This window comes from Balaenoptera physalus, assembly GCF_965194825.1.
Source record: "Balaenoptera physalus genome assembly, chromosome: 1".
NCBI lineage: Eukaryota > Metazoa > Chordata > Mammalia > Artiodactyla > Balaenopteridae > Balaenoptera > Balaenoptera physalus.
The window spans coordinates 87,560,323-87,572,803 of record NC_138882.1 but is presented as its reverse complement, the minus strand read 5'-3'; the positions used below and the strand labels follow the sequence as shown (position 1 = coordinate 87,572,803).

Sequence of the window (12,481 nt, the reverse complement as noted above, 5' to 3'; positions counted from 1 at the left end):
TAGATTTTTAACGTTCAAGCTCCCACTTTAGAAGAGATGTTCATTGAGAAATAGCATGAACTGAACTTTTCTTAAAGAATGGGAACTGCCTTGACCCACCTAACAAGATTTAAATCTGGGTCCTGGATGCTTGCTGTTGGCAAGATCTATCCTGTAACTCAAACATTACACAAACCTCTGCCTTCAGCAGCTAATGACACTAGAGGCACCTCTTAATACATAAACACAAGTTTCAAAGGATAGCCCTCGGTAGGGAGGGAGGAGGTACAGCTTTTTTATTTTAAGAAACTGAGTATGAATTCAAAGATTTTTAAAATTTAAAATCTAAACGTTTGGAAGTAACACCTCAGCTAAACAGCAACGTGGTCCTATGAGTCCCAACTACTTTTAAAGTAAAACGAGCCACACTGCCCACAGTTATTCGGCATCAAGCAGGTCCACAGTGGGCAGAAGGCTGAAAGAGGACCATAACGCACACCAGAACGCCGCCACAAGAGTGGAGGCGGGCCAGCCCCGCACGGACAACTGCTCGAACAGAACTCGGGGCAAGGAATCCCCAACTCCCACCCGCCTGCTCCCTCCCTCCACCTCGGGTCTCCCCTGTTCCCCAGGGGCGGGCCCCTCCCCCAGGTCACTCCCCTCCCCCACCGCCCCGTAGCCACCCCCGCGCGTCCCAGCGCCCTCAGGCGCAACTACGGCCCCTCAGCGCTGGGTCTACACAGTTGCCAACCCCTTCAGCCCCTCCTCCTTGAGAGGCACCCCAGTCCTCCGTCTCCTCACCAGGGTTAGCAGTAGTCGCCGCCATAGCTGTAGATGCCACCGCCGCCGCACCCCCCCCCCAGTGGGAGGAGCCACCGCCAAGGAACCGGGGGGAGGGGGAGGGGAGAGCCACTCCCCAGACGCGGCGCCGTACTGCCGCCAACGCTACCGCGGAATCCAAGATGGCGGCTGCAGCAACCGCCCCCCCGCCCCACCGTCCCCAGCCCCTACGACGGAGAGACCCGCCCCTAGAGGGGGCGGGGTCATCCCCAAGGCCCGCCTCCTCGGGAAAACTGACCAATGGAATCGCAAGTCGACCAGAAGCAGGGCTGGCCACGGAGCCGCCAGCCTGTCCAGTGGAGGAGGGAGGGCGAGGAAGAAGTCCAGCTGTCTTTCTAATTCCGCCTCTTCTACCTTAGAGGTCAGCGATCGAGTGACGTCAGTGAAAAATAATTTTACTAAAAAGCTTCGCAGGGTGGTGGATTCGCCTGGTTGGCCACTCTGCAGATGATTTGTTTTGTAAATCTTCTTTAGGTGCCCTACTGCTTAAACTTCACTTAGTGATTTGTAATCCTTTCTAGTTTTTCCCTCTTTTAAGGACCTTTGTCCCTGGTGAGAAAAAGTTCAGCAAGTTTTGAATGCCTGCTATAGAACTGGTAGTGTAAGAGGATCTGGGCGCTTAATGTCTGGTAGGGGAGATACCGACAGCCTAAACAGGAGGCAATGTATTTTGATTAAGAGTGGGATAACTTCCTTTGATCAACGATAGGGACATAGTGACGGGTTTTTAGTAGAGAAGTGGTAAGATGATTGCACAGATTTATTTTCTAATAATAGGAAGCATTGAGCACTTCGAGCCAGACACTGTCCACACTGCTTTATAAGTACGTACTCATTTAATCCTCATAACAACACTGTGAGGTAGATTCTATTATTTACATTTTGCAGATAAGGAAACAGAAGCAAAGAGGTTAAGCAAGGGACACCCAGCTGGTAAGTAGTGGTGCGGGAGGCAAACTGAAGAAGGCTGACTCTGGGAATATATTCCACCCATCCCCCTGTTTTAGCACTACAGTGTACTACCTTTTCACACATCTTTCACAAATTGTCTAACATAAATTTATTCTAATTTTAACAGAAATCCCATTATGCTATTGAGCATCTTTGAATTCTTGTAGGTTGTATATGTACTACAAAGATTACACAGATCCATTTCTCTCATTTAGTTATCAGTATAGTTTATCTCAGCCAAGGTATTTTAACATAATTTGTATATTATTGTTTACATTTGTTAAAATTAAATTTTTCTTTGTTACCATTTTGTTGTGTTATATTTCCAATTCACCAAAAAGAGAAAAATCATTCACTCAAATGAAGTACATTGAAGCATTAGAAGTAGTGGTGAATAAAGGTAACAAGTACTTCAATTCAAATTACGTATTAAAGGTAGCTAGCTATTAAACAAGACTGCAGTGCAGATATAGAATATGAATTATTATGTGGCTTTAAATGTGGTAAGTTGATCCAAGCCACAAAAAATAAACAGTAAATACGAAGTACAACTATGAAGATCTAAAAATTGGATTTTATTGGGCTAGCATCCATTTGTCCCTTGCCCACTACACCTCGACTGTCAGGAAATTTTGTCAATGACTTGGAAAGCCATCAAAGCCTTCAAGTCAGTTTTGACCCAAATACAATAACCTCATTGCCAAGAAATGTATTTTTCTGGAATAAAAGCAAAGTAATGTTTTCCAGAATGAAATAGATGAACTTGTGGATAAAAAATGATCAAGTTACATCCCTCATTTTTAAAAAAAATGGTAAAGGTCACTTTGTTTCAGAGATAACTTGGTGCAACTAGCTACACAGTTAATAATAAATATTTTGCTTGGAGAAAGTATAACAAGCTATTGGCAAAAATCCCTAATCAAATATCAATATCATACAAAATCATGGTATACAACATGAAAGGGCAGTATCACCCTGTACTTGCTAAACAGACGTTTATCTTACGAGTGGACACACTGATGTACACAATATGAATCATTTCACAGTGTATATGTGGTACACAAGGAAAAATGCTCAGAAACTTCCTGTTTGGTTTATCATTAAAACTTCAGGTTATAGAAGAAGACATTTTCATTTAGAAAAATTTTTACTTAAAAAATTATTTTGAGAGGTATGAGAAAATCTGAAAAAGGTAGCTTATGATCAAAACTGATGGGGTTGTAGCTTTGGGTGTACAAAGGATATTATTCCTACAATAAGCGAAATGTCAGCCCACTTCGTGTTTTATTCAAAGAACATTGGTAGTCAAACAATATTTCTCCTGATTCTGATTCAACATATAACAAAGTAGTGTAAACTGTAAATATATCACTATGTATATAGTAATAGCAGCCAGTAAGCATAATCATTGAGAAGAAACAGGCAAATGTTAGAACACTGCTTTTTCCACAATAAAATATGGAGGCCAGTAATGGGGAAGGTGCTCTCACAAGTTTCTAAATAAGGGCTGGAGTAAAAATCCCTTCTTTACTATACAGATAATGCTAACAAAAACTATTTTAATTTTTCCAAGTAGGCTTGTTCAAATGGCTTATCTGAGCAACATTTTCATTACTTTTATTAACCTGAATTATTACTTGAAATTCTAAATGCCATGATTTTTAATGTTAAGAACAAAGTATCAGGATTTTTCGGGACTTCCCTGGTGGTGCAGTGGTTAAGAATCCCCCTGCCAATGCAGGGGACACGGGTTCAAGCCCTAGTGCGGGAAGATCCCACATGCTGTGGAGCAATTAAGCCCGTGTGCCACAACTACTGAGCCTGCACTCTAGAGCCCGCAAGCCACAACTACTGAAGCCCACGCGCCTAGAGCCTGTGCTCCGCAACAAGAGAAGCCACCGCAATGAGAAGCCCATGCACCGCAACGAAGAGTACCGCCCCCTCTCTGCAACTGGAGAAAGCCTGTGCGCAGCAACAAAGACCCAACGCAGCCAAAAATAAATAAATTAATTTTTTTTTAAAAAGAACAAAGTATCAGGATTTTGTAAGAAAACCAGACTTTTATGCAAATGCCTTTACTGCCAGGAGTTTATTATTTCCCAATACATGATAATTTTCTTTCTTATTAAGAGAAAAAAATGGATGACACATTATTCAACATATTTTCAACCACATCCAAATGTTGCAACTGTATGGAAAAAATGCTTTTCAGAGCTGAATGCAATCCATGCAATTGAATACAACTACTCTTTCCCAAATTGAAATCTTCAGTTTTTTAGGTTGCCATATGCTCTTCTGCTTAGGATCTAACACTACTAAAAGCTGTCTTCAATTAGAAGCTCCCCATGACGCTAGATCCTTGCTAGATTCAACTGTTCAGAATTATCTAGTAGCCACCAAACACTCATTGCAATATCTGACAAGCTCATTGTGCATTTAGATTTTCTAATTTTAGTAGAAATAAAAATTAAGAAGTCGATTGTGAAACCTGCCCTATTGCACGTGTTTTCAGCTTGCCAATATTAAACACTTAACCATTACTACTATTTTTTTTTCCATACATATACAAATATAAGATTTTTAGAAATTTCATGTAATGTCTGAAACATTTATATTAACATATTTCCATACAAATACCCCAATGAAAGTTTAGTATTAGTTGTTTTGTTTGTTTGTTTATACTGCAGGTTCTTATTAGGCATCAATTTTATACACATCAGTGTATACATGTCAATCCCAATCGCCCAGTTCAGCACACCACCATCCCCACCCCACCGCAGTTTTCCCCCCTTGGTGTCCATATGTCCATTCTCTACATCTGTGTCTCAACTTCTGCCCTGCAAACCAGCTCATCTGTACCACTTTTCTAGGTTCCACATACATGCATTAATATACGATATTTGTTTTTCTGACTCACTTCACTCTGTATGACAGTCTCTAGATCCATCCACTTCTCAACAAATGACTCAATTTCGTTCCTTTTTATGGCTGAGTAATATTCCATTGTATATATGTACCAAATCTTCTTTATCCATTCCTCTGTCAGTGGGCATTTAGGTTGCTTCCATGACCTGGCTATTGTAAATAGTGCTGCAATGAACATTCGGGTGCATGTATCTTTTTGAATTACGGTTTTCTCTGGGTATATGCCCAGTAGTGGGATTGCTGGGTCATATGGTAATTCTATTTTTAGTTTTTTAAGGAACCTCCATATTGTTCTCCATAGTGGCTGTATCAATTTACATTCCCACCAACAGTGCAAGAGGGTTCCCTTTTCTCCACACCCTCTCCAGCATTTGTTGTTTGTAGATTTTCTGATGATGCCCATTCTAACAGGAGTGAGGTGATACCTCATTGTAGTTTTGATTTGCATTTCTCTAATAATTAGTGATGTTGAGCATCTTTTCATGTGCTTCGTGGCCGTCTGTATGTCTTCTTTGGAGAAATGTCTATTTAGGTCTTCTGCCCATTTTTGGATTGGGGTGTTTGTTTCTTTAATATTGAGCTGAATGAGCTGTTTATATATTTTGGAGATTAATCCTTTGTCCGTTGATTCGTTTGCAAATTTTTTCTCCCATTCTGAGGGTTGTCTTTTTGTCTTGTTTATGGTTTCCTTTGCTGTGCAAAAGCTTTTAAGTTTCATTAGGTCCCATTTGTTTATTTTTGTTTTTATTTCCATTACTCTAGGAGGTGGATCAAAAAAGATCTTGCTGTGATTTATGTCAAAGAGTGTTCTTCCTATGTTTTCCTCTAAGAGTTTTATAGTGTCCAGGCTTATATTTAGGTCTCTAATCCATTTTGAGTTTATTTTTGTGTATGGTGTTAGGGAGTATTCTAATTTCATTCTTTTACATGTAGCTGTCCAGTTTTCCCAGCACCACTTATTGAAGAGACTGTCTTTTCTCCATTGTATATCTTTGCCTCCTTTGTCATAGATTAGTTGACCATAGGTGCGTGGGTTAATCTCTGGGCTTTCTATCTTGTTCCATTGATCTATGTTTCTGTTTTTGTGCCAGTACCATATTGTCTTGATTACTGTAGCTTTGTAGTATAGTCTGAAGTCAGGGAGTCTGATTCCTCCAGCTCCATTTTTTTGCCTCAAGACTGCTTTGGCTATTCGGGGTCTTTTGTGTCTCCATACAAATTTTAAGATGATTTGTTCTAGCTCCGTAAAAAATGCCATTGTTAATTTGATAGGGATTGCATTGAATCTGTAGATTGCTTTGGGTAGTATACTCATTTTCACAATGTTGATTCTTCCAATCCAAGAACATGGTATATCTCTCCATCTGTTGGTATCATCTTTAATTTCTTTCATCAGTGTCTTATAGTTTTCTGCATACAGGTGTTTTGTCTCCCTAGGTAGGTTTATTCCTAGGTATTGTATTCTTTTTGTTGCAATGGTAAATGGGATTGTTTCCTTAATTTCTCTTTCAGATTTTGCATCATTAGTGTATAGGAATGCAAGAGATTTCTGTGCATTAATTTTGTATCCTGCAACTTTACCATATTCATTAATTAGCTCTAGCAGTTTTCTGGTGGCAGTTTTAGGATTCTCTATGTATAGTATCATGTCATCCGCAAACAGTGACAGTTTTACTTCTTCTTTTCCAATTTGTATTCCTTTTATTTCTTTTTCTTCTCTGATTGCCGTGGCTAGGACTTCCAGAACTATGTTGAATAATAGTGGTGAGAGTGGACATCCTTGTCTCGTTCCTGATCTTAGAGGAAATGCTTTCAGTTTTTCACCATTGAGAATGATGTTTGCTGTGGGTTTGTCATATATGGCCTTTATTATGTTGAGGTAGGTTCCCTCTATGCCCACTTTCTGGAGAGTTTTTTTCATAAATGGGTGTTGAATTTTGTCAAAAGCTTTTTCTGCATCTATTGAGATGATCATATGGTTTTTCTTCTTCAATTTGTTAATATGGTGTATCACATTGATTGATTTGCATATATTGAAGAATCCTTGCATCCCTGGGATAAATCCCACTTGATCGTGGTGTATGATCCTTTTAATGTGTTGTTGGATTCTGTTTGCTAGTATTTTGTTGAGGATTTTTGCATCTATATTCATCAGTGATATTGGTCTGTAGTTTTCTTTTTTTGTAGTGTCTTTGTCTGGTTTTGGTATCAGGGTGATGGTGGCCTCATAGAATGAGTTTAGGAGTGTTCCTTCCTCTGCAATTTTTTGGAAGAGTTTGAGAAGGATAGGTGTTAGCTCTTCTCTAAATGTTTGATAGAATTCACCTGTGAAGCCATCTGGTTCTGGACTTTTGTTTGTTGGAAGATTTTTAATCACAGTTTCAATTTCATCACTTGTGATTGGTCTGTTCATATTTTCTATTTCTTCCTGGTTCAGTCTTGGAAGGTTATACCTTTCTAAAAATTTGTCCATTTCTTCCAGGTTGTCCATTTTATTGGCATAAAGTTGCTTGTAGTAGTCTCTTAGGATGCTTTGTATTTCTGTGGTGTCTGTTGTAACTTCTCCTTTTTCATTTCTTTTTTTTTTTTTTTAATTTATTTATTTTTGGCTGCGTTGGGTCTTCGTTTCTGTGCGAGGGCTTTCTCTAGTTGCAGCAAGCGGGGGCCACTCTTCATCGCAGTGCGTGGGCCTCTCACTATCGCGGCCTCTCTTGTTGTGGAGCACAGGCTCCAGACGCGCAGGCTCAGTAATTGTGGCTCACGGGCCGAGTTGCTCCGCAGCATGTGGGATCTTCCCAGACCAGGGCTCGAACCTGTGTCCCCTGCATTAGCAGGCAGATTCTCAACCACTGCGCCACCAGGGAAGCCCTTCATTTCTGATTTTATTGATTTGAGTCCTCTCCCTCTTTTTCTTGATGAGTCTGGCTAATGGCTTATCAATTTTGTTTATCTTCTCAAAGAACCAACTTTTAGTTTTATTGATCTTTGCTATTGTTTTCTTTGTTTCTATTTCATTTATTTCTGCTCTGATCTTTATGATTTCTTTCCTTCTGCTAACTTTGGGTTTTGTTTGTTCTTCTTTCTCTAGTTTCTTTAGGTGTAAGGTTAGATTGTTTACTTGAGATTTTTCTTGTTTCTTTAGGTAGGCTTGTATAGCTATAAACTTCCCTCTTAGAACTGCTTTCGCTGCATCCCATAGGTTTTCGGTCGTCGTGTTTTCATTGTCATTTGTCTCCAGGTATTTTTTTATTTCCTCTTTGATTTCTTCAGTGATCTCTTGGTTATTTAGTAACGTATTGTTTAGCCCCCATGTGTTTGTCTATTTTTACATTTTTTTCCCTGTAATTCATTTCTAATCTCATAGCGTTGTGGTCAGAAAAGATGCTTGATATGATTTCAATTTTCTTAAATTTACTGAGGCTTGATTTGTGACCCAAGATGTGATCTATCCTGGAGAATGTTCCGTGCGCACTTGAGAAGAACGTGTAATCTGCTGTTTCTGGATGGAATGTCCTATAAATATCAATTAAATCTATCTGGTCTATTGTGTCATTTAAAGCTTCTGTTTCCTTTTTTATTTTCATTTTGGATGATCTGTCCATTGGTGTAAGTGAGGTGTTAAAGTCCCCCACTATGATTGTGTTACTGTCAATTTCCTCTTTTATAGCTGTTAGCAGTTGCCTTATGTATTGAGGTGCTCCTATGTTGGGTGCATATATATTTATAATTGTTATATCTTCTTCTTGGATTGATCCCTTGATCATTATGCAGTGTCCTTCCTTGTCTCTTGTAACAGTCTTTATTTTAAAGTCTATTTTATCTGATATGAGTATAGCTACTCCAGCTTTCTTTTGATTTCCATTTGCATGGAATATCTTTTTCCATCCCCTCACTTTCACTCTGTATGTGTCCCTAGGTCTAAAGTGGGTCTCTTGTAGACAGCCTATATATGGGTCTTGTTTTTGTATCCATTCAGCCAGTCTATGTCTTTTGGTTGGGGCATTTAATCCATTCACGTTTAAGGTAATTATCGATATGTATGTTCCTATGACCATTTTCTTAATTGTTTTGGGTTTGTTTTTGTAGGTCCTTTTCTTCTCTTGTGTTTCCCACTTAGAAACGTTCCTTTAGCATTTGTTGTAGAGCTGGTTTGGTGGTGCTGAATTCTCTTAGCTTTTGCTTGTCTGTAAAGCTTTTGATGTCTCCATTAAATCTAAATGGGATCCTTGCTGGGTAGAGTAATCTTGGTTGTAGGTTCTTCCCTTTCATCACTTTAAGTATATCATGCCACTCCCTTCTGGCTTGTAGAGTTTCTGCTGAGAAATCAGCTGTTAACCTTATGGGAGTTCCCTTGTATGTTATTTGTCGTTTTTCCCTTGCTGCTTTCAATAATTTTTCTTTGTCTTTAATTTTTGCCACTTTGATTACTATGTGTCTCGACGTGTTTCTCCTTGGGTTTATCCTGTATGGGACTCTCTGCGCTTCCTGGACTTGGGTGGCTATTTCCTTTCCCATGTTAGGGAAGTTTTCGACTATAATGTCTTCAAATATTTTCTTGGGTCCTTTCTCTCTCTCTTCTCCTTCTGGGACCCCTATAATGTGAATGTTGTTGGGTTTAATGTTGTCCCAGATGTCTCTTAGGCTGTCTTCATTTCTTTTCATTCTTTTTTCTTTAGTCTGTTCCGCAGCAGTGAATTCCACCATTCTGTCTTCCAGGTCACTTATCTGTTCTTCTGCCTCAGTTATTCTGCTATTGATTCCTTCTAGTGTAGTTTTCATTTCAGTTATTGTATTGTTCATCTCTGTTTGTTCTTTAATTCTTCTAGGTCTTTGTTAAGCATTTCTTGCATCTTCTCAATCTTTGCCTCCATTCTTATTCCGAGGTCCTGGATCATCTTCACTATCATTATTCTGAATTCTTTTTCTGGAAGTTTGCCTATCTCCACTTCATTTAGTTGTTTTTCTGGGGTTTTTTCTTGTTCCTTCATCTGGTACATAGCCCTCTGCCTTTTCATCTTGTCTATCTTTCTGTAACTGTGGTTTTTGGGCCACAGGCTGCAGGATTGTAGTTTTTCTTGTTTCTGCTGACTGCCCTCTGGTGGTTGAGGCTATCTAAGAGGCTTGATGGGAGGCCACCATTACTACTATTAAATTTTTAACTATCACAAGTTTTTTGGTAAGTTCATGATAAGCCAGTTTTTTAAATTACTTTAAATGGTGGTCTGCAGGTACATCAGTTTTACTTAGTCTCTCCGGGTAGAGTTGCCAGATTTAGCTAATAAAAATATAAGCTGGCCAGTCAATTTGAATTTCAGATAAACAACAAATAATTTTTTAGTATCAGTGTGTTCTAAATATTGCATGTGACATATTTATAATTAAAAATATTCATCTTTTATCTGGAAATACTACTTCTCAAAGTTAAGATTTTAAGGAACACTGATCCAGGTTATTTCGGGGAGGGGAGAGACTAGAAGCAGGAAATCCACTTAGGTGGATTCTACTTCTGCAGAAATCCAAGGGAGAAATTACAAGGATTTGACATAGGTCAGTGGAACTGAAAAGAAAATGATTGCCCCAAATACTGTTGTGACAGAATAATCAACAAGGCCTACCATGTAATTGTATATGGAATGAAAGGAAGCTGTGATGTCAAAGAAGTCTTTTGGATGATATCAATGACAGAGACAGATGCTAACTGGAAGTTCAGATTTGTTCAGTTGAAGTTCAGTTGTTGGATTGGTTGGTAGGAAAACCAGGTAAAAATGCTTATTAAGCATACGGAATTACAGGACATCTGCGCAAAAGAGAGTACAGGACCTAGACCTAAATTTGTGCATCAGCAACAAGAGACTTGTGGTTGCAGGGATGATAGCACAAAAACTAAAACAGGTAAGAAAAAGGACACAAAGAACACCTCAAGAAATGCCTGTTACAGTCACAAGTAAATCAATGACATTAGAACACTCCTTCACACCCTACACAAAAATAAACTTAAAATGGCTTAAAGACTTAAATATATTTAATAAGACATGACACCATAAAACTCCGAGAAGAGAACATAAGCAAAACATTCTCTGATGTAAATTGTAGCAACATTTTCTTATGTCAGTCTCCCAAGGCAATAGAAATACAAGCAAAAATAAACAAATGGGACCTAATCAAACTTATAAGCTTTTGCACAGAAAAGGAAACCATAAACAAAATGAAACAACAACCTACGGAATGGTAGAAAATATTTGCAAACAATGCTACCAACAAGGGCTTAATTTCCAAAATATACAAACAACTCATACAACTCAATAACAAAAAAGAACCCAGTCAAAAATGGGCAGAAGACCTAAATTCACATTTCTCCAAAGAAGACATGCAGATGGCCAATAGACACATGAAAATATCCTCAACTTCGCTAATTATTAGAGAAATGCAAATCAAACCTACGATGAGGTATCACCTCACACCAGTCAGAATGGCCATCATTAAAAAGTCTACAAATAATAAATGCTGGAGAGGGTGTGGAGAAAAGGAAACCCTCCTACATTGTTGGTGGGAATGTAAATTGGTACAGCCACTATGGAAAACAGTATGGGGGTTACTTAAAAAGCTAAGAGTTGCCATATTATCCAGTAATCCCACTCCTGGGTATATAACCAGACAAAGCTATAATTCGAGAAGATACATGCATCCCAATGTTCATAGCGACACTATTTACAGTAGCCAAGACATGGAAGCAACCTAAATGTCCATCAACAGATGAATGAACAAAGAACATGTGGTATATACATACAATGGAATACTACTCAGTCATAAAAAAAAGAATGAAATAATACCATTTGCAGCAACACGAATGAACCTAGCGGTTATCATACTGAGGTAATTCAGAAAGAGAAAAACAAATATCATATGATAACACATATATGTGGAATCTAAGATATGATACAAATGAACTTATTTACAAAACAGCAACAGACTCACAGACATAGAAAACAAACTTATGGTTACCAAACGGGAAAGGGAGGAGAGAGAAATTAGGAGTTTGAGAGTAGCAGATACAAACTATTATATATAAAATAGATAAACAACAAGGTCCCACTGTATAGCACAGGGAACTCTATTCAATATCCTGTAATAAACCATAATGGAAAAGAATATGAGAAAGAATATATATATATATATGTATGTATAGCAGAATCACTTTGCTGTACATCAGAAACTAATACAACATTGTAAATCAACTGTACTTCAATTAAAAAAAAAAAGAAATGCCTGTTTCAGGTTATGGAAGAAGGAAGAGGCAACCTGGAAAGAACAGGGCAATGGAAGCCAAAGAAATTTCAAGATAAAAGAGTTTGAGCAACAGCATCATATGTTCAGAGATGAAGATGAACAAACCTAAGGGAAGTAGAAGGAGTGAAACCCATAGTTCAGATGAGTGAGACGTGAATAGAAAGTGAGTAAATACAGGCAGGTTGTTAGCATACTCCATTTTCTCAAGAAATATGGCAATTAAGAGAATATAATCAAACTTTAGTTTGGGGTGAGGCATAGGGTAGGGGTAGACATATAAAAATATGTCTATAGACTGAGCTTGTGGAAAGGGGCAAATGAAAAGTACAATTAAAAAATGCAATAAAATATACGTGCTCAAGAATACAACTAAGACTGATCTTAGTAGGGACCAGGAGATAGGTTGGGCTGCATGCGGAAGTGTTACTCTCAGAAAAACCAAGGCATCCTTTTACTGAAAATGTATAAACATTTTGAACTAGAAGAAAGAGAAATTGAC

At 38.5% G+C, this 12,481-nt stretch overlaps 1 protein-coding gene across 7 annotated transcripts in view; it reads right to left on the bottom strand.

The window, feature by feature from the left end:
- Positions 1-952, bottom strand: part of ARNT (aryl hydrocarbon receptor nuclear translocator) — a 63,574-nt gene extending 62,622 nt beyond the window's left edge. For 4 of the 7 annotated variants that reach the window (XM_082474417.1, XM_082474420.1, XM_082474422.1 and 1 more), the window contains exon 1: positions 781-951. In XM_082474417.1, the coding sequence (XP_082330543.1) occupies positions 781-805 (25 nt within the window). In that variant the 5' untranslated portion in view covers positions 806-951. Of the gene's footprint in view, positions 1-780 lie in introns of all 7 variants that reach the window. The other 3 variants (XM_082474418.1, XM_082474421.1, XM_082474419.1) reach the window with 2 other exon arrangements.
- Positions 953-12,481: the final 11,529 nt, after the last annotated feature.